We start from the raw sequence: 23,328 nt of genomic DNA, 5'->3' as shown, positions 1-23,328 counted from the left end.
ATAATATAACTCATGTGATAATAATACAAAATCCTATGCACAGTCCCATCAAAAACAAAAAAAATCATGTGTGTACTGGTTGAGCGCCAGCACGTCGAATGACAAATTCTTGCCTATAATTTACAGTGTCTCATATCAGGAGAAAATAATTCTATTCTAATTCATCAATTCAAATGAATAGAACCCTGCTGCGGCCCTGAGCGTTAAGCATAGATTAAATTTTGCGGTACTTCACCTACAGCTGGTGAGTGATGACGTCTCCATATGAGTGAAAAAATTTCGACAGGACGTAAAAAACAATCAATCAACCAATCAATAAGATTGAGTGCTTGGCGAGTGAGACTGCCTATGTTTACGTCGAAGGTTTGGCACGAGCGGGCTTGATCTCACGACGTACCGTTTACGAAGTCAACGCTTTACTTCCAAGCAACATGTATATCATGGCATGTACATGTAGGTCTAGATTCGGCTGAACTTTCCCCTGTGTATTATCTTAGTGATTAAGCTTATAATAGTCCAGCACGGAAATAGGCAGTTTATCTTGTGGTTGAACATTCGTAACCTCTCGCTTGTTTTCGGCACGGCACAGGCTAAAACTTGATGGTCAATGAAGTCCTTCATAATAACTCAAAATAAACAATACTAATTCAATACAAATGAAAAAAAAAATACAATACAAATGGAAGATATAAAATACAAAACAAAAATATACAATACAATGAAAAATTATATAATACAAATGAAATCAGTAAATACAAACGATTGGGTTTTTTTAAATGGAAAAAATAACAATGTTGCAACAATTGACGTATAGTATTTATTACAATATATTATATCTATTTATGACGCAATTTCTTTCGAAAATATCGCGATGATGTGTTAGAATTATTCCTCTTTAAGTTCATGGTATTGTATTATTTATTGACTGTAAGTTCATGGTACTGTATTATTTATTGACTTTAAGTTCATGATATTGTATTATTTATTGACTGTAAGTTCATGGTATTGTATTATTTATTGACTATAAGTTCATGGTACTGTATTATTTATTGACTTTAAGTTCATGGTATTGTATTATTTATTGACTATAAGTTCATGGTACTGTATTATTTATTGACTTTAAGTTCATGGTATTGTATTGTTTTATTGTTTATTGACTGTAAGTTCATGTTATTGTATTATTTATTGACTTTAAGTTCATGGTATTGTATTGTTTATTGTATTATTTATTGACTGTAAGTTCATGTTATTGTATTATTTATTGACTTTTAAGTTCATGGTATTGTATTGTTTATTGACTGTAAGTTCATGTTATTGTATTATTTATTGACTTTAAGTTCATAATATTGTATTATTTATTGACTGTAAGTTCATGGTATTGTATTATTTATTGACTATAAGTTCATGGTATTGTATTGTTTATTGTATTATTTATTGACTGTAAGTTCATGTTATTGTATTATTTATTGACTTTAAGTTCATGGCATTGTATTGTTTATTGTATTATTTATTGACTGTAAGTTCATGGTATTGTATTGTTTATTGACTTTAAGTTCATGGTACTGTATTATTTATTGACTATAAGTTCATGGTATTGTATTGTTTATTGACTGTAAGTTCATGGTACTGAATTATTTATTGACTTTAAGTTCATGGTATTGTATTGTTTATTGACTGTAAGTTCATGGTATTGTATTATTTATTGACTTTAAGTTCATGGTATATGGGGTGATTGGGAGTCCTGGACAGCCCGTAGTCCGTGCTCCCACAGTTCCGGGTGTTCTAGTCCATCCGATACAACGACCAGGAAAAGAAATTGCGATAACCCTGCAGCACAGAATGGTGGGAACACTTGTTCTGGATCAGATTCCGAAACCGGGTCCTGTTCTAGCAACGGATGTAGAAGTAAGTATTCGAGTAATGCTAATCATCGATACTATAGTAATCTATTAATTCTAATTTTTTTGTTTCATCTCGTTTATTCAATGGGGACAAAATCACCTCTGAATTTTTGTAGAATTAAGTTATTGTGACACTCGGAACATGTGAAATCAGAAATAAATTCAAATATAATTGTTTGTGATATTAATCGTTTTCCTTCTTTATTATTTTCGAATTTACTTAAATCTTGTCTCTTGGTGGAATTTGAGTATGGCGCTACTGAGACTTGACAAGTAGGTTTTGCCTGTATACCTAAATCACAGGCAGTTATATCGCTTGGGTTCGAATTTACTATAAAATATAGAAATAAATAAAACTCCATAGAATGGGTACTCAAGTTCGCAATTAAAACAAAAGAATAACTAACCCAATTTAAATTCTACTCTGTGTTCTAGTACATTCATAAATAATCAATCTACATTACTGCCAAAGTTCATCCCGAAATTACATTTGTTATGATTATTCATATCAATACAGGAACATCCCCAGGTAGTGCTGATCAAGTACACGCGTATGTTTTAAGTTTTGACCCCTAGTACATGTACACGTGTTTTAAGTTTTGACCCCTAGTACATGTACACGTGTTTTAAGTTTTGACCCCTAGTACATGTACACGTGTTTTAAGTTTTGACCCCTAGTACATGTACACGTGTTTTAAGTTTTGACCCCTAGTACATGTACACGTGTTTTAAGTTTTGACCCCTAGTACATGTACACGTGTTTTAAGTTTTGACCCCTAGTACATGTACACGTGTTTTAAGTTTTGACCCCTAGTACATGTACACGTGTTTTAAGTTTTGACCCCTAGTACATGTACACGTGTTTTAAGTTTTGACCCCTAGTACATGTACACGTGTTTTAAGTTTTGACCCCTTGTACATGTACACGTGTTTTAAGTTTTGACCCCTAGTACATGTACACGTGTTTTAAGTTTTGACCCCTAGTACATGTACACGTGTTTTAAGTTTTGACCCCTGGGGATAAGACGGAGTCACTATAGCAGCTCAAAGTTTTACATAAGAATATAATTATAGGGGGATACATGTATCTTTAAAATTCTTAACCTGAACAACAGCAGGGTTACAACAGGGTTATAATTAGTCACACCGTCTTCAGATAGTTTAAATTAAATTTTGTTCAATTGTTGTATACAACAGTGCGACATTTAACTCTGGACACGACAAAAGTCCGGAGTTTCGCCAACCTTTTTATTAAGGATACAAATAAACCCTTTACAAAAAAAGATGGGATTTTATGCTCACAAAACATACACCAACAGTTACACTTTTAACTATTGTAGTTTCTAAGATATCTCACCTGAAATTAAAAAAAAAAATCCATTGGGAAAAAAAATATAATTTCTCTCATAGGATTTTAACTCCCATATCTAAACTTAATATGGGATACAATGTCCCATTGGAGAAAATGTACCATAATGATGATGAAATGGGAGTAAATATCCTATTTGAGCATGAATGGAAATAAATATCCCAAATAAAACACAGGATGGGGATTTTTATCCCATGAATATAATAAAACAGAAAAATGTATTTTAAAGAGCGTTGTTTGTCATGATTCTTAAAAATGTACTTACAAGCCAAGGAATGGCATTAACTTTATATGTAGTAATTATAAGCTCCTACATGTATATGTAGGCCTATGTGTTTGTGAATAAATGTCTAAACAACATGAGAAATAATGTAGGATATTAGAGCTCTGCATTACTAAACTCTTCCTCATGCAAATAACCCTATCACAAAAATATCAGCATAAAATTCGACGGGACTATTATTGCAACAAACAGACAAGAACAATATATGAAATACTCATTCACATGCAGTTGGCAACTTGCTCACACTCACTATTTACAACCCATCACAGGTCGTCAGATGTAAATATGTTCACAGGAATCGGTAATTTTGTCTGTAATAATAAAAGTGTGGGTATATACCATACCGTACCATCCCCTAATGGGTTAAAAAAAGCCTACAAGGATTGAGACTTTTTACTCAAAAATTCGTTTCAAAATACATGTAGTTCTTAAAATTATCGTCACCCACCTTTCTGGTCCAGTAATCCTTGTGGTTTTATTAGGGGTAGCAGTATTATTAGTACAGATTAAATTACCAGTTCATGTGATATGTTGTTGAATTGTGGAATAGGCCTGGCCCAGCTTACACCAACTTGCTTACATATTTTAAAATTAGTGTTAAGTGCTAAGTTACGGTGAAAGATGAACTCTGCTAGGTTATGCTAAGATGTTTAGTGAACCGAATCAGACATCTCAAACAAGATTCTCGAAGATTTAACAATTTACGTAAATAAAAAATTTAATATTTGTTGTTTTTCTACAGTCAACGGAGGATGGGGAAACTGGGGAACATGGAGCTGTGTTGGATCTCAGTGTACCTCCACTGGCCAGTCAACATCCCGAACCCGATCCTGTGATTCTCCGTCTCCCGTGCACGACTCGGACAACTGCGGCGGTTTAACAACTGATACAGATAGCTCAACCTGTAACGGTGTTGGATGTTTCGGTACGCATGTTTCCTCCTAGTGGCCTAGAACACTTTATGTGTGCTTATTCTGAAAAAACTTGTATTTTAAACATCGCTAATTCATAACCCATTGTTGTTTAGATCGTGTCATACCCATACACCCCCACCCATACCCCCCTTAGACCTTAAGCTGATTGACATTGGTCTTTTCTTGCTGTTTGTCCGTCTGTTCACAACTTTACATTTTGTCATAGATTTTTTTTATCTACAGTAAATATACAAGAAAAATATTTGACACACATGTATATTTGTTCTAGTTAAAGGACAAATCCAAATCTGGGTGTCAAGGTCAACGATACACAAAATTTAATCTAACCATGATATTTTAAATTCAAATTTTATACTATTTTCTTATAAAAGATACAATGTATATCATTAAATGAAAATGTCAAAACGTTGTTGTCTGAAGGTCTATATCAAATGAACATATATATATATATATATATATATATATATATATATATATATATATATATATATAAAGCCTTTGACCATATGCTGGAACATGTTCCACGGTTCCATCACAGATGGCCAGAAAGTTTAGCCGACAGGCCACCTGACGAGAGATTTTAAGGTTCTGAAATCGAATTCCGAACCTGGAGATGGCGGGTTAGATGCCTGTCAAGATATCGTGTTGTGAGTTTTCGCGCATGAATACATTTAAGGGGGATAATGCAGGTGTCAGCAGGGTTCAATCTCCGGACACAAAATAGTTCAGTTGGTAGCTAAAGCATAAATACATAAAGGTGGCACTTTGTTTAGAATAACATTCTGAACAATTATGTTCCATGATGCTTTGCAAAATATCTTATTCTTGGTTTCCGGATTATAGTCCTAGTTCTCTCTCTTCATGTCACATTATAGTGCTACCGTCACCAAGTTAAACATCTCAATTTTCACGTGTAAGTCATGATAACGTATTCGTAATAAGAATAATGAAATTTATTTCAAACAAGAGTTCGAGCATTAAATTAAAATTCTTAGAATTGTAACTGAGGATTTTTAATGTATAGTCTATTATTTACATGAGAAAAGGAGGGGGAGAAATGGGGCGAGAGTTAGGAGGAGATGAGAAAGGGAGAGGAGGGGAGAGGGAGAAAAGATGGAGAGAACAGAATAGAAGTAAAAGAAAGAAAAGGGACCAGAGGTGGCGGAAGTGGGTGGGAGTGGAAAGGAAAGGGGGAAAGGTGGAAAAAGAAGGGAAGAGAGAAAAGTGAAAGGAGAGAAATAGAACAGGAGCGAGATAAGGGATAAAGGGGCGTGAAGGGGCAGAGCCGGACCGCCTCGCACATGTATTTTATTTTAAACTTGAGTAATTTATTCAGTTGCTGGAGTTTGGCAAACCTGGAGTAACTGGGGAACATGTTCGGTGACCTGCAACCAGAACGAAGGGCACAGAGCGAGGACTCGTTCGTGTTCCGGGCATGCTAACGGTGGGGATTGTTCCGGCGCGTCTACACCTACATCTACCCTCAGTGAATCCGAGACTACTTCCTGTATCACGACACTTCCTGTTTGTCAAGGTAACTCGTAGGTGGAAAACATACTGTTTCTTTATAATCTTAAAAGGCAACAGAATAAGTTTTATGATTCCCTTCATGAATTGTCTTTGTGAGTGTACACGTTAATGAAGTATGACACATGTACCGATTTTGGGCAGATTTACCTAATATTTACAGCGATGATTAAAATGTATTAAAAAATCACACGGCCTCTCACCTCTGTCGGCGCGAGTTCGAATCCCGCTCGTGCCGGTAAGTGAGAAAGTTTCCCTGTTTACTTTCGGAAGGTCGGTAGTCTCTTCCCAAGTACATCGTATCTGGGTTCTCTCTTCCACCAATAAAAACTGGGCGCCACCAGATAACTGAAAAATTGTTGAGTGTGGCGGAAAACATTAATCAATCAATATGAAGCATGATACTCAAAGAAAACCATTGATTTATCTAATTATTGTGTCGATTCATAGCCAACATAACAAAGTTGAACTATGACAATAACTACGAATTTGTTTTCATGAATTGCATTTTACCGTGTGCATAGAGAACAAAAAAGATATAACAAAATATTGAACAAGTGAACTTTCCCTTAACCTTGACGAGTCCAAAATTCATAATACATAATGCGGATATTTTTAAGTGCAATTGTGAGTGATAATGATACAGCATGAAGGAGGAATAATCACAGAAAAGTGGAAAGTTAAGAAATAAATTTTTAAATGTACGTGAGGATATAAACTGCCATGATTCGCGCCTGCGCACTTCATGAAAAGTATGAAATTTTCAGAATATTGAAGTTTATTTTTTTTTATGTACATTTCACTTCTGTTGAAATCCCAAGCCGTTGAAATAGACGTAAGTTATATTTACCAAGTAGTTCTATATTCATCCACGCAGCATATGAAGTAATCGTCAATGACTGCTATCATTTTCTTCATTTTGTTTAGTAAACGGAGGTTGGACAGACTGGGGATCGTGGTCAGCTTGTCCCTCCAACTGCTATGGCGCTACTGCTAGTTACACCCTCACCAGAACTAGGACCTGCACTAATCCCACGCCTACAATAACAGGCTTACCATGCTCTGGTGCTACCTCGGAAACTGCAACCTGTACACAGAGGAACTGTCCTAGTATGTTCACGCAAGTGATATTGCGCGCATGTGTTCATGCACACGCACTAGCATACAATTGTGGATACAAAAATATCTACTACATTTAGATATATTTTCAATGGATACATTTGAAAGTCTAAAATGTTGATTTCACGTGCTACTTATATACATGTACTTGTAAACATTTAATTGCTTAACAATTGTGAATATATTTCGGTATATACCCGAAAATGCATATATGTAATTTTAAACAATACCTATCAATATTACAAGAAATACATAACAATTGATAAAATTTAATTTGGTTTCATTCCCTTTTTGCCTGTTTGAAACTTCAAATATACACACAATGTATTTTCAACGGTAAACAAACCCTTTTACATGTATATCAATTAAAACGGAATATCAATTTTAAGGGAATGAATTTTAAAATGTAAATCTAACAAGCTTCTCAGCATCCTGTGTATTTGATTAGTTGATGGTAATTGGAGCGACTGGTCTGCTTGGGCATCGTGTCCATCGAACTGCTGGCCCCACAGTACGCCCGTTGGACGCACTAGAACCTGTACAAACCCCTCAGTACAGTATGGGGGAGACGCATGCTCCGGGGACAGTAGTGAAACTGCAACGTGCTATTCCCTAGGATGTCCAGGTCAACGTCATTGAAATGTTATGATCTTTAATGAATCAGTAGAAACATGAAACATTGTACTCACAGTTTTAAAATCCAACAGTAAAATAAAAGTTTCTTTATTTATTAGATCACGTATTAATTACTTTAGCTATTTATTTTGAGGGAATATAAACTAGCCATTCTTGATTTTGTTTTCACAGTTCATGGCGGTTGGGGCGAATGGGGATCCTGGAATACTTGCTCCGTAACATGTGACACGGGGACTAAGAATAGGTCACGTGTTTGCAACAACCCAACGCCAGCAAATGGGGGAAACGCTTGTGCGAATTCTGCAGATGAATGTATAGAATGCAACACTCAAAATTGTCAGTGTAAGTACTTTTAAAATTACTAAAGTTGGCACTACAACTGTCAAATGTTAGCGCGTGTTAAATTGCTAATATGCTGAGCACTTAATTTGTCAATGTTAACAATTTAAACTGTCAATGTAAGCACGTAGGTTGACAATGTCAGCATTTAAACTAAATGATAGCGCTGGAACTGTCGGTGTCAAAGCTGTCAATATGAGGGCAGTTATCTGACAGTGGAGGAATCTGCCGCTAGGAAATGTGATCGCTATATTTCATATTAATAGCTGTCTACTACTGTCTACTACTGTAGACTCCGTATTTTAAGCGAGTGCTTCTAATCACGAATGACTACATGGACGTCAAATCGCGAGAAAATAAATTCGCGAGTGCTCTGTTAATCAAGTGTTTTTGCATGTTTTTTTTAGCAATATGAAAATAAAAGCGAGAAATATTTTTTCCGAGAAACACCACTCGCGAAAAAATATTACGCGATAATAGATTCCTCGCGTATATTCATGAATTTACAGTATTTATGGAGGTAAGTAAAACCATTGAAAATATTGTAGTCTTTCTGATTATTGATCTATAGAGAAAGCGTTGATGTTTTTCTCCTCCGAATAAGAAATTTAATTAAGACAAATGTCTGAAAAAGAATAAACAGAAATTCATTCCTGACTCATTCATTGTTGATTTTCTAGTTTGTCTGGTCAGGGACCACTTCATGAAAAGCACCGCTGACTCCCACGCTTTGTCCGACACATCACTGACCAGTAAGTTTCTCATGTGTTTACATCCTGGTCTTTATTCGTCAATATCTCTTGTTTTCCTATACTTTCTACAAATTGTTCTATGGATTCCAGACAGGTATTTTCTAATGCCAAACACGGACAACACAATCAAGTGCTGTGGGCTAATCTCTCACTGGGAGTTTTATCCTAAAGCAGAGGGCACTATCATCTTCCAGATATGGAAACTCGAAAGCGGGAGCTCGTATAAACTTATTGGGTCAAATCAGGTCGAGGTTCCAGGTATGTAGTTAAGTCTTTTACATACATTCGTATTTCTGAGGTGTAACACAACATACTGTGAAATTTTAAATGGATAGAAAATTTTGTATATGTACAATTATTATATTAGTCTTTTAACAAAATTTAGATTGTCTGCTCATCAACTTAGAATAGAACAAAGTAGATATAATGGCACAGCAAGACAAGATCGATTGTATGAATTTTGTAATTTGAACGAAATTGAGGGCGAATATCATTTCTTTTTAATATGTCCTTTGTACAAAAACCTCAGATCTGCATATATATATTTAATAAAAAGTATTATTGGTCCCATTCTTCTATGTTTAAAATGGTACCACTGATGTCAATTCAAAATAGAAAAGGACTCTGTAATCTGGGTAATTTTTTTTAAAAGTGCTTTACTCTCACGATCTAGCCAATCTATCGTATAATATATATGTTATGTAAACTTGACTTATAACTCTCTTCATGTGTGTATATCCTCTAATATTCACTCCTCTTTTCATATTGTATGCAGCTTTTTTGTTTATACTCTGTAATTGAATATGTTTTACGCTGATGAGCCGTAACGATTTTCAGTACTTTGATTGTTTATATATACATGTATGTATTACGCTGATGAGCCGTTACGATTTTCAGTACTTTGATTGTTTATATATACATGTATGTATTACGCTGATGAGCCGTAACGATTTCCCAGTACTTCCTGTACTTTGATTGTTTATATACATGTACATGTATGTATTACGCTGATGAGCCGTAGCGATTTTCAGTACTTTGATTGTTTATATACATGTCTGTATTACGCTGATGAGCCGTAAGGCATTCAAAATACAATAATGAATGGAAACTTTAAAATTTGATTTATTGTGTGAAAAATGTAATTTTAGTAGACACTAAATTTGTTTACTTAATATGAATATATTAGAATACAGTGTAGAAATTTAAATACCTTTTATGGTTTATCATTTTCTCATCGGCGGACTTGATTACCCTATGTTTAAACTTCTCTATTCTTTAACAGTAAATTCGAACCCATCATGCCTGTGAGTTGAGTGAATGAATTTTGTATTTTAGCATCAGCCGTCGATACAGTCCACCGATACACAGTACCTACAGCGGACCGCATAGCGGTCATCGACGGTTACTTCATAGGCTGGTAAATAGCTCTTTGGACGAATTGGACATGTCTAATTCGCTGTACCCTTAACATTGATTGCCTGTGGTGTAAATACGTTTGTAGATTTGGTGTAGTTTTAGTGCTAGTTGTATTTATACGTGAATTGTTTTGTCATTCTCTGTTACTATCAGCCATATTATGTAAACGTTTTCGTTTGTCCTGCAGAAGAGGCGGGTCGTCCCGAACATTCGATAATCTGGTTGGTCATTTTAGCGCTTTGTATAATTTCTTGTATTTGTTCACACCTCCTACTTATAATGATCCCATGTGGATCCGAGTTAGATTAGGTCCTCAGTACCCCTTGCTTGTCGTAAGAGGCGGCTAAATGATCCCATAAACAATATAGAATTAATCAATCAATCTCTTAATATTAGCCATGTTATGTAAACCTTTTCAATTGTCCTATATAAGTTCATAGTTTATGGTACATATATATATATATATATATATATATATAATTCTTTTATGCAAGTTTACGTTATGTACAGCACTATATCAAGTTAAACACCTTTTTAAAAAAGAGACTATTTCAAAATACTAAAGCTAGGATTGAAATGATTTTAGGAATTTTGAAATCTCGATCGTTTCTTTACCTGTAGCAATTTGGAGAGATATTTGTGGTAATGATTATTCATCCGATCTTTTAAAAAATGAAGAAAAAATGTAGCATGCTTATGTATTCTTAAAGTACAATGTCCTCCTGGTAATGTTACTTTATTCTGAAGTATACCTACTCCAACAAAATGTCTGTGTATGCATGAGATGGGTTTTTGTATCTGATCAGATTTTCTCAACCTCAACAGGTATTGCAACAGTACCAACATGATTCCATACTCGTCTTGCAGTAGTTCTTTAGTCAACGACAAATGCACCACAGGAGAACCTTCCTGGAAGTCTTGTAACACCGACTCTTACACGTCCCTACCATTTTCAGAGGTAGCCGTAGGAAGCACTCTGTCTTGGGCCTCGGGCACCCAGGCTTCGGACAGATACACGGCCATAACCTTTGCCACCGTCGACAGTGAGTACCGTTAATTTTTGTCGAAGTTACTGGACAATTTTCATCAAATAATGGACTCTGTGTAAACTCTTACAGATACGGACCCTATATTTAACATGAGTTTGGTGAAGGTAGCCATTGTTGATCACACCACTGTCGGAACCAGCGTCATGCCGTTCACCTTCACAGACGTAGATGTCGCCGATTTCTTCGATTACTCCGGCTATTCCAATTCTCATACTTACTTCCTGTTTGACACTGCGGATTGTAAGTAAACTTTTTAACAACGTTAACTTGCAATACAAAATAATTTGACCAAATTATATGTATCAATTCAGCAGACCAAAATTCGGTTGCTTGGTTGTATATTGTTTAACGTCCCACTGGAGAAAATTCGGTTTTCCAATAGAAGTTTGGAGACTTGGCCTTTTTCTCTCTGGTGAACCTGTCCGGTACAATTCCCAGAGTTTTCTGAATGAACAAAGCCTCGATGAACTGTAGGGCTACATTCCAGGCATACTATGTCATTGTTTTTATACATTGGACTTTCAGACTTAGTTTAGATAATGAAAGGAGGTGGTTGGTGCAGTTGTACAAATAAAACAGAAGGGCATACACTGTAATAGAAAAATATACACATGAAAGGTGAAGATGGTGAACAGTGATCAATCTCATAACTCACATAAGCAATACAAAATAGATAATTGGGCAAACACGGACTCCTGGACACACCAGAGGTGGGATCAGGTGCCTAGGAGGAGTAAGCATCCCCTGTCGACCGGTCACACTCGCCGTGAGCCCTATATCGTGATCAGGTAAACGGAGTTATCCGTAGTCAAACAAACATTTAAACAAATGAAAAACTAACATGCGAATAAATCAACAAAACGAACCAAAAAAAACAACAACAACAAAACTTGCATTCAGAGATCCTGATTTGTAATCTGAAAATGAAAAGGGGTTAGGGTTATTTGATAATGTAATATTAATGAAACATAACAGGTGCACTGTAGACTTATGGGTACTGTATAGTTATTTCTCGTGCACAATGCATGGAACTTGTCGGTTATGTTTTTGTTGTTGGTGTTTTGTTATCAAAAATAAAATAAAATAAATATTGTTTTTAGAATAACCTTACAAATAGCATAGCTTAGCGTTGTGTACCTAGTATTAAAATTCTTATTTTGAGACCCCAAACAGCTTACTTTATGGAAACACTACAGGACAAGTTTTGTGTGATAAGACATTTATATTTGAATGATTACCACAATAAAACAGATGTAGATATGTATCTATCTGAAATGTAATAGTTTTAGATTGCTATTACATGTATGAGAATATTATGATATGGAGAGAAAACATAGACAGCATAGGTTCTCAAAATCCAACTGTCACATCATTGTAAACAATTTCTGTCTTTTCCCATTTCATATATAAACATATTTTTGATAACCAAACTATGACAACGAAAATCATGATTTTATCCATAATCATACGACTCGGAGTATATGTGTGTGTCTTTAATAATTGTTGACCATTTTTAAAATCTGCAGTGACTATTAAAGTGAAGGCCGCTTTGCCTCACACTGTCGGGACAGCAGAAACTGTTCACACGTACGTCATCAGCGCCAAGGATTCTTGTGACAATGCCGTCACCGGAACTGTTACCATAACAACATTTAACGGCGTAAGTTTCGTAGATTATCTTTATCGCCATCATGATTATAAATTCCACTATTAAAACAATGAATTTTTTTATCAGCCCCCAGAATTTACCAACTTACCAAATCACGTGGAACTGATAGAAGGAATCCAGACGGAGCACAATTTGTTTACTGTAACCGTCACCGACCCCTCCCCTGACCCTGTGACCTGTGTCGTAGGATCTGTTCTCCCCTCAGCTGAAACTTCGACGTTCTCCTTTAACCCATCAAGTGAGTTTTGTAGACTACATGTAATGCGATTATGTGATTTTCCGTGGGGTTAAATTCCATTGGGCTTTGATTTTCAAATTAAGGGGTTGTCGTCGCTCTTGATTTGAGTTTCGCTCTTCCTTACACGGAATCTGTCCGTGAAAATCCCCGATCTTTCGTGTCTTATCTCCCCGTGAAAATCCCCGATCTTCCGTGTCTTATCTCCCCGTGAAAATCCCCGATCTTCCGTGTCTTATCTCCCCGTGAAAATCCCCGATTTTCCGTGTCTTATCTGTCCGTGAAAATCCCCGATCTTCCGTCTCTTATCTCTCCGTGAAAATCCCCGATCTTCCGTGTCTTATCTCCCCGTGAAAATCCCCGATTTTCCGTGTCTTATCTGTCCGTGAAAATCCCCGATCTTCCGTCTCTTATCTCTCAGTGAAAATCCCCGATCTTCCATGTCTTATCTGAATGTCGCAGCTTATTTTCCAAGAAAATTAGACAGAAATGAATGTGGAAAATTCCGAAATATCTGTTATATACTAGTATTCCGATTAGGAGGTGTGGAAACTGTCACGCCAGAATTCGCTAGATATGGTAAAATACAGTTGATTAAGGATTTTGTAAAGCGTTAATCATGTTATACACGTAACATCGGTGTGGATTTGTAAAAAGTAGCAAAAGAAGATGTCAAAATTTTATTGTTAATAATTGTTTACTATCCATTTAAAAGTGTTCATATTTGCAATTGTTGATCTTTCAGCAAATGAGTTAAAGGTTAATGCAAACCAAAATATCTCACTGTCGGACATCACCAGCTATGAGATCTGGTTTGAGTGTACAGATGGTACAGACAACTCTTCGAGCTTCCTGACAGTGCAAGTCGTCAAATTCGACACTTTTGACGAAACTCAGGTTCAGCCCAGTAAGTATAAACTATTCTATAGTGTAATCGTTCATGTGTACTGACAATGATAAAATGTGGTTTTAAAAGTTTTCCAGATATTTAGTCTTCAAGTCTTTTAAAATAATTTTATAGGTACCAATCGTATGTGTTAATCATGGTTTTGAAAATGAATACTAAACATTATGCATTTTTTTTTATTTTTAAGAAATGGACTGTTTATTAAGCATTTCTTTACAGCTTTCTTCTCCGTGACGGCCATGGTGACCGCAGGTGGGCTAGCGATCAGCGTGACATTTGTAATTGCGATTTATGTACTAGTCATTTAGGGTCCTTAAAATGGATATTCAAGACTGCATTAAATAATCCCAAGTACTTTATAGTACTTTTCTAAAGTGTCGTGAATGCTTACTCCTACGCACTTGTTCCCATTTCTGATGTTTTCAGGGGACTTTTTATGTCCTGCTCACAATTTTGTATTCTTTAAAGGGTTAATGAGATTGATCACTGTTTGTAATTTTCACCTTTTCTAGTAAATATACAAAAAATGTCATGTTGATTCAGTTGATTTTCCTGTGATAATCTTCACGTTTTTTCCATTTTTACGCATTCAACATAGCTGCACAGCATTAACATGTTCCGTGATGCTGCCAGTCTTGCATGACCTTTGCATAATCATTTATTTATTGTCATCAAAGATGCAACATCTCAAATAAAGTGATATTGGAAAGCCGCCTTATTTTTGCACAATGGATGAAGAACATTGAAATTGTTGATGACATCAGATTTTCTGATGACGCACATTTCTACCTAAATGGGATCGTAAATAAGAAAAATGTGTGTTACTTGGGCAGTGAGAAACAAAATCTGTATTTGGAGAAACCTTTGCATGGGAGAAAAGTGACAGTTTGGGCTGCTTTGAGTTCAACGGGGGTAATCGGACCTTTCTTCTTTGAAATCAAAAATGGTGATACACAGAGAGTGAAAAGCATTCGTTACCTTGAAGTTCTAAAAAACCCTTCCAATTTTAATCAGAAAAGGCATAAATCCAAAGGAAATCTGGTTCAACAGGATGGGGCGACCCCACACACTACCCGAGCTATTACGGATTGGTTTCATGAAACATTTGATGGAAACTTCATTTCTTTCAAAACCCCTTCATTCCTCTGACCTGAAGCCTCTCGATTTCCCTTTAAGGGTGTGTGTGAAAGATCGGGTCTACAATCCACAGCGGAACGAAAATGTTTAATTCGGAAAGAAATGCGGAGGATTTCAGCTGAAAATGCTGTTGTCAGGAATTTCACACACACCTACTAAACATTGTTACTGCTAAAAAAAGGGCGATATTTAGAGCATATTCTGTTAATTTGTTGGGAGTTTTTAAATATCACTTACTTTGTAATTAACATATGTATGTTTTTCATGTTTTTATGCATACAATTTACATTATATAAATTCATGAAAATGCATTTGTTTTGTTGTTAGGAAAACCTATTCAAAAGTTAATCAAAGAAGAAATGGTATCAGATATTCTGGATCATCCTATGTAAAATAAGATTATTTAAATAAATCTACTATTTACAAGTACTATGAATCTATTGTCTAAGATCACTTAAGATTATTTACATAAATGTAAAACTTATACGGTACCAATTTTGATGCACCAGATGCGCATTTCGACAAATAATGTCTCTTCAGTGATGCTCAACCGAAATGTTTGAAATCCGAAATAACAAAGAAGTTTTAGAAGTCGTATCTATACTATGAGGTGTAAAGGGAAGACACTGAATGTAAATGTTGCGATATCGCTAATGAACACATTTTATGAAACTCAAAGACATATTGCATATAAAAATGGTGAAAAAGATTTGTTTGACACCTGCTGGAACCGCTGGAATCAATTATTTCATTGAGTGTTTGTTTGCTGTTGTTGTTTTTTTTGTTTGTTTTTTTTGTTTAAAAATTATCTTTTTTATAAATTTCAATATATATGTACCCTTTTAAAATATATTAAATAATGACTGAATTCATCTCTCTCTCTCTCTCTCTCTCTCTCTCTCTCTCTCTCTCTCTCAGAAAATAATATATACATATACCTTTGATAGTTCTTATAAACATGTTGTACAAGTTTCTTTGCAGAATGTATGTATATATATACTGTGTGTATGTTTAAAAAAAAAATAAATATAAAAGAAAAAGAAGTTTTAGAGCTATTTTAGGGAAAAACAGAGTGCCAAAAAAGTGGAGTCAAATTCGTCTGATAAGAGCTATGCGTGAGGGAGATAATCCTTAATTTTGAAATGAATAAATAGATAAATAAATCTACAATTTACAAGTACTATAAATCTATTGTCTAAGACCACATAAGATTGGAAAACAAGGACTGGCTCACAGTGAGAAATGAAAAGACAAAAGACGGCTTGTATCGGCAAAGATTGACCAATGAAACTGATTAATTCTATATTATGTTTAACGTCCAGCTCGAGAATTTTTCCCTCATGTGGAGACGTCACCATTGCCGGTGAAGGGCTGCAAAATTTAGGCCTATGCCCGGCGCTCACGGCCTATGAACAGGGAGGAATCTTTATCGTGCCACACCTGCTGTGACACGGATCCCCACGAGACTATTATACATTAAAACATTTTTGTTAAATAATCCTTTGTTATTCTCGGCTTTTATATAGAAGAGAGTCCACTTGTATTTAAAAAAAAGTTACCTGTAGTGTCCTATGAGTTGACAAATACTGTCATTATTTTTTATGATAGACAGATACCGTCCATTATAAAAAATAATGGACAGTATTTGTCGATATTAATCCCTGGGTTGAAAAGCCTTCCATCCACACAGCTTGGAAATGTTTGCATATTTGAAATATAATTTTTAAATTAGTGTCGCCCTACTACTCCTCAGACTCCTATAAAGAATTTTGTACAATTTTGAATCCCTATTTTGGCCCTAGGGACCATGATTTAGGGTTAGGGTTGAATCTACGCTACATCGGAATTCTAATCCTTGTATATTAATATTGCTAATCATGGCCAGTGTTTCTTGAGTAGACTTGATTTTATTCCCTATAAAATTCCCAAGTAAAATTTTGATCCCCTGTTGTGGTCTACCTTACCACCCCCCCCCCCCCCCCCGGGACTATGATTTAAACAAACTTAAATGTGCACTACCCGAGGATGAAACATGTAACATACTAATAATGGCATTGGGTTTTGGTGGGAGTTTCAATGAAAGGTTTTAAGAATTTCCCCATGAAAAAGTTGTATCCCTTCTATGGCTCCATCCTTTGATTCGATTTCCCTGAGGATTCTTGCTTGTTTATAACTAATCATGGTTGTACTGTTCTTCGGAGATTTGAAAAAAAAAATCCAAATATTCCCAAATATAAATTGATATTCCTGCTGTGACCCCATCCTACCCTCCAAGGCCATGATTGGGATAAACTGAAATTTGCACAATTGAAGGATAACTGTAAATTCTTTTACTAATAGAGGTCCTGCTATTCTTGAGAAGATTTTTTAAAAAATATATATATTTTCTTGCATATTTCCAAGTAAAAATTTGACCCCCTTTTGTGGGTCCGCCCAACCCTCCGGGGCCAATATTTGAGTAAACTACAATCTCAATGTGATTAAAATTAGATCCTTTGATTCGACCTCGTATCTCTCTACACAAGCGATATACAGGAGGGGTTCAAAAGATCTAATTTTAATTAGATTGCGGAAATCAGTATTACCTGTGAATGTTTGCCTATTGATATGAATAAGCATAAGATTCCTCAAATTTCCCACCATGTACCTTTGACACCTGTCATATTGAGATCCCATCCTACCCCATGGTATCATGATTTGAATAGATATGAACCTGAGGATGCATATTCTAAAACATAACTAACCGTCATCATGCTAATCTTGAGAAGATAAGTTTTTAAAAGTAGTCAAATCTGAACAATAATATCCGCTACATTCATATTGTTGTCCCATCCTACAACCTTGCAAGATGATTGAATAATTTAGAATGTATACCATTGTAAAGTGTCTACACGACGCATATATCTCTGGACTTGCGTTCCCCCAGATAGCTTACTATGGTATTTCATTATCGTAAATAGTTAATTTTCCAACATAAACATATATTCTTAGCTCTTTTCTAGTACATTTTTTAATCTATCAAATGAGCATCACAATTATGATCGGGTAATACAGTGTAACGTCACTGAAGCTACTGGCACCACGGTCACTCTGAAGCTCACAAGGCGTCTGAAGTAACCTTAAATCTGTGCGTCGCTTTTCTCTGTCAAAGCGACTCGGCACTTCAATGCCAGGTACATAAACACCCACGAAGAGAAGTTGCTTCTACTGTATAAAGTACTTACGAACAGACAATATGTATACCTTACCTTAAATATCCTTATTCGTCACACGATACGCTGTATTAACTAAGTCTGAACTTTCAGCATTCAGAAGCCGTGTTTCATATTGCAATCAATAACCTATCAATTTTTAAGAAAAAATGTAAGGAATTGTTATGCAATCATTATTTGAAAGAATGGGGATATATCAGAAGTTTACAATATGGAAAACTTGAAACTTATGTTGAATTTAAAACTAATTTTGTTTTTGAAAACCACTAACACTCTTACCACCTGCACAACGTAAAGCACTTGTAAGATTACGTACATCAGCGCACAATTTACCAGTAGAACGAGGTCGTTATTCAGGAATCCTAAGACATTTAAGATTCTGTACAAAGTGTTCTTCTTGTAAAATTGGTGATGAAATTCATCTAATTTTTGAATGTTTAACTTATAACTTACTCAGGCAGAACATGTATAAAATTATAAAACAACAATGTGAACATTTTTCCAGTCTTGACAACATGAATAGATTAATATGGTTACTAAAATGTGAAAATACTGATGTACTTGTAGCCCTTTGCGATTTGATTAAAGAGGCAATATGAAATTAAGCATGTGAAAGTCAAACCAATATGTTTATACATAATTATGCACCCATTGTAAACATAACGTGTTGATTTAGTACCAATGCACCGTCCCGTGGTAGCGTTGGCATTGCAGTCAATCATAATATGTACTTGTACTACGTGCCTTTTACTATTATTATGTGTCATTGCATATATTGTTATTATTTTCTTCCTGTGTGCATTTCTTACTGTTTTGCATTAGGATACACGGTGGTACTTACATATATTACATCAAGTAATGTCTCATGTTATATACATTGTCTAAGCTCATACTACTAGTATTACTGTATATTATGTGTGAACCATATATGAAACCATATTTGCACATATGCACCCATTATAAACATGACATGTTGACCTAGTACTAATGCACCGTCCCGTGGTATCTTTTGCATTACAGTGGAGTATTAATCATGTGTACTTATACTACCTTTACTATTATTACATGTAGTGTTGTTATGTACATGTATATATTTTATTTTTTCTGTGTATATTTCTGACTGTTTTGCATTAGGATACACGGTGGTACTTACATGTAATACAAATAAGTATCATCATGTTCAAAATGTCTCATGTATAAACATTACTCATACTAATAGTGCATATTTTGCTCTTGTTTCGTTCTTTTCTTTTTATCATCATTTTTTAAAATAAAAATTGCACATCGAAATGTTAACGATCATGTATGCTGTATGCCCGAGAGGGCCCTAATTTGGAAATAAATCATATTCTATGTTTGCTACCAAGTTATTGCAATTTTGATGGCTTCATATAATACATTTACATCCTTATACACCGACGATGTCACGTGATTAATTGTTTAGACAGTACGTCATTGTTATCATTCGCAACCTTGACGAAATACGTATTGATTTGTCTCTATCTTTCTAGATTTATTCCTATGTAAACATTTTCATTACATATTAGTAACCCACGCCTCCAACTCAAGCGTCCTCACTTGCACTTCAGTAAATATTTTCAGTCATAAAGGATTTTTCTTTGTTTACAATGATTAAGTTTTTCATGTGTCAATATTTTTTTACATAATGCAACATTTACATATGCACAGCACAACGTTAAGCTACAAACTCCTTAACGATCAAGCACTAAATGTCGATTCAGTTTAAATATTTCTTCTTCTCGATTGTCTTGATCTTTATACCGTTCTCCCAGTAAGTGGTGATCTTTTTTAAAGAGTATACAAAAAGTGATGGCTATGTCTGCATCCTCTGTTGCACTTTAGCCGCGTCTTCGGAATCAATGGAGACCCGGGAAATAACGTTGGTTGTGTTCTTTTTCGAATGACTCTTCCAACATCGAATTTTAAAGTCGACTGGTCTTTGGATTGTGTTTGTTGAATCCTCAACTTCAATCCCACTGCATGAGCCCAAACATCTTCTAAATCTCCGGGATTCTGCGTGTCCCAGTGACTTTGATCACCTGAACTCTCATTCATCACGGCTGGTTTGTCTACAGTAGTTACTGGATTTGCGAAAATTCTTTTAGTGCTGGATTTGCGCTTACTTCTTTCCGGGTGTTTGTGTTATCATAGGTGACTTCTGCTTCTACATACTCTTAACAGATAATCGCTGTTCTTGAAGCGAATTCCACATTTCTAACATTTGAATCTTTGTTCAGAACACAATATAGCATGGTGCCATTATGCTTCGTGAGTGACTTTGTTGCAGAAGGGGCAATTATCAGGCTGTTGTGGCTTTTGTATAAGTCGTATTAGGCATGACTATGTCAGATCTGAAAAATATTGAAAACATTAAATAGATATAACCTATTATATAACCTATCGTTGGGTATATTAGAGATTTTATTGAAAGTAGATATTAAGGGCAAACTAACAACTCAACTTTATGACAAACGGAATGATTCCAGCTTCTCCATCGTCAACTTCCCATATTTATGTAGCAATATTCCATTATCACCCACATATGGTGTCAACTGATTCGATACACAAGAGCGTGTTCTGCGTATAGTCAGTTTTTAAATCGAGGCAAGCTACTGGCAAACAAGTTGATGGTACAGGGATTTCAGCAGTCTTGTTTAAAGTCAGCAATTCGCAAATTATATGGTCGTTATAATGATCTAGTTTGCCAATACAACCTATCATTGGTTTCATACCGATTGTTAGACCGTTCTTGGTACACTGATTCAGCCTACGGATAACTCCGTTTACCTGATCATGATATAAGGCTCACTGCGGGTGTTACCGTTCGACAGAGGGTGTTTTCTCCTCCTAGGCATCTGATCCCACCTCTGGTGTGTTCAGGGTCTGTGTTTGCCCAATTCTCTATTTTGTACTGCTTATAGGAGTTATGAGATTAATCACAGTTCGTTATCTTCACTTGACGTGTTTCAAACTGATTTGTAGGCCGTTCTTGGCACACTGATTGTAACTAGGGATTACTCCGTATACCTGATCAACACATAGGGCTCAAGGTGGGTGTGACTGGTTGACAGGGAATGCCTACTCCTCCTAAGCACATGATCCCACCTCTGGTATGTCCAGGGGTATGTTTGCTCAACTCTTTATTTTGTATTCCTTGTGGGAGTTAAGATATTGAGATTTATCACTGTTCATCGTCGGCTTTCATTAAAACATAGCTATGTATCAAGCACATAGTCTTTTAAGTGAGCAGGAGCGCGTCTATTTTTAATTAACTTAGTAGCGTTTTGTTTGGCTATTGATTCACTATCGATCACAGTGTTCTCAATATTTGCTTTTCGACTTCATTATTCTAAAATGACTTGTTAACCTTTAAAATTGTTTCAGCAGACACTACTATCTACTTGTATCACCTGTAGAGGTCACCTGTAGAAATCCTCTACTTCCACATGACACTTTATAGGTATAATATAAGCATGTCTGAAAGACTTCAAACGGTTCCTGCCAAAAGCTCGTCAGCCTTGGCGAAGTACCTACTTGTTACGTGGGAAATAAAACTAACTAGATTTCCAGCAGAAAAAAATCTGCCATTTTAACTTGTGATCATGATAACGCCTTTGTCACATAATTTATCTACTTGTATTTTTTCTAACAATATGACGTGCCTCTTTCATCTCTTGACGTATCCAAGTCCATTGAGTTTGAGCATTGGTTTACTCTGCACATCCATATCATATCCTATATTTAACGGTGTCGTCGCTTCTCTACCCATCATGAGGTAATTTGGGGAGTAATCACTAAGACCTTGTCCACCTTTTTCATCTCCATATTTGGCATTGGAAAACACTCCGTTCATCGTCTAAAATAAACTGATGCTCCATCAGAGATAATTCACCCATTATATCAATTGCAAGTCTATCCATTGGAAAGCCGTTTTGGACAATCTGGATTGGAGCTTTCCGACATCTTTGTTAAACCCCGGCCAATAGAATTTACTTCTTATTTTAACGATAGTCTTGTATGTACCCAAGTGGCCTGCTGTATGTTTGTCGTGACTTTCTCGCAGTATATTTCTTCTCTCAGACAAATGTACTATCAGTTGGTGTTTTTCGAAATAGGTCTCTACTTTGGAAACTGTCATCCAACATTGAGTACCTCTTTTCGTAGACAACTAGAAGATCACTGGATCAGAACCCTAGGTCCTGCATTTCCATATGGATGCAATGATAATGTATATCATGTGGGAAGTCTGACTATCCACAAGGAAATAACGTGAATGTAATGGGACTCTTTCCCAGTGCTCAACGACGGAAGCGCAGTCATGGACATCGTTCATATAAAAGACCAAGTATAAATGTTGTCACGTTTGATTCACTTTTACTTACATCAACAGACAATTGGATCCACATCATATTCGTAAAAACCTTTTCTCTCTTTCATTAAGAGTTTTACATACATTATTCAAAGAAGCCACAGCTAGTCTATACTTGGATTTTTCAACACCTGAATATAGACTGAATTGTATAATTATGGATGTTTCCAATTACAGGTTTGACTTTGTATCTTTCGTGTGTATGATTCAGGGAAATCCAGAGTTTCGGCTTTTGCAATCAGCACTTGCGTATCACTGTCAAATGTTTCCGAGTTGTTTATAAAACAACACTGGTTACATGTCAGACGACTCATTGCGGTGGCGATCTGGTCCTGCTTTCCGAGCCTGTGTTGTACATCCATGCCATACGTCGACGATTCTTCAAGCCATTGGGCTAACTGACCATCGGGAGCTTTAAAATTGGTTAACCATCTCAGAGAATTATGTTCTGT

General features: G+C 35.7%; 1 protein-coding gene across 1 annotated transcript in view; it reads left to right on the top strand.

Moving 5' to 3' along the window:
- LOC125648132 (uncharacterized) overlaps positions 1–15,585 on the top strand; it is a 25,111-nt gene extending 9,526 nt beyond the window's left edge. Inside the window, exons 3-17 of the mRNA XM_048875058.2 lie at positions 1,714–1,905; positions 4,296–4,478; positions 5,825–6,022; positions 6,943–7,125; positions 7,583–7,759; positions 7,942–8,112; positions 8,790–8,861; positions 8,952–9,119; positions 10,197–10,278; positions 11,103–11,320; positions 11,396–11,566; positions 12,853–12,986; positions 13,062–13,233; positions 13,976–14,137; positions 14,357–15,585. Of these exons, the coding sequence (XP_048731015.2) occupies positions 1,714–1,905; positions 4,296–4,478; positions 5,825–6,022; positions 6,943–7,125; positions 7,583–7,759; positions 7,942–8,112; positions 8,790–8,861; positions 8,952–9,119; positions 10,197–10,278; positions 11,103–11,320; positions 11,396–11,566; positions 12,853–12,986; positions 13,062–13,233; positions 13,976–14,137; positions 14,357–14,445 (2,372 nt within the window). The 3' untranslated portion in view covers positions 14,446–15,585. The remainder of the gene's footprint in view (positions 1–1,713; positions 1,906–4,295; positions 4,479–5,824; positions 6,023–6,942; positions 7,126–7,582; positions 7,760–7,941; positions 8,113–8,789; positions 8,862–8,951; positions 9,120–10,196; positions 10,279–11,102; positions 11,321–11,395; positions 11,567–12,852; positions 12,987–13,061; positions 13,234–13,975; positions 14,138–14,356) is intronic.
- The last annotated feature ends 7,743 nt before the right edge of the window (positions 15,586–23,328 follow it).

This window comes from Ostrea edulis, chromosome 6 (assembly GCF_947568905.1).
Source record: "Ostrea edulis chromosome 6, xbOstEdul1.1, whole genome shotgun sequence".
In the NCBI taxonomy this organism is placed as follows: Eukaryota; Metazoa; Mollusca; class Bivalvia; order Ostreida; family Ostreidae; genus Ostrea; species Ostrea edulis.
This window is presented reverse-complemented; position numbering and strand designations above follow the sequence as displayed.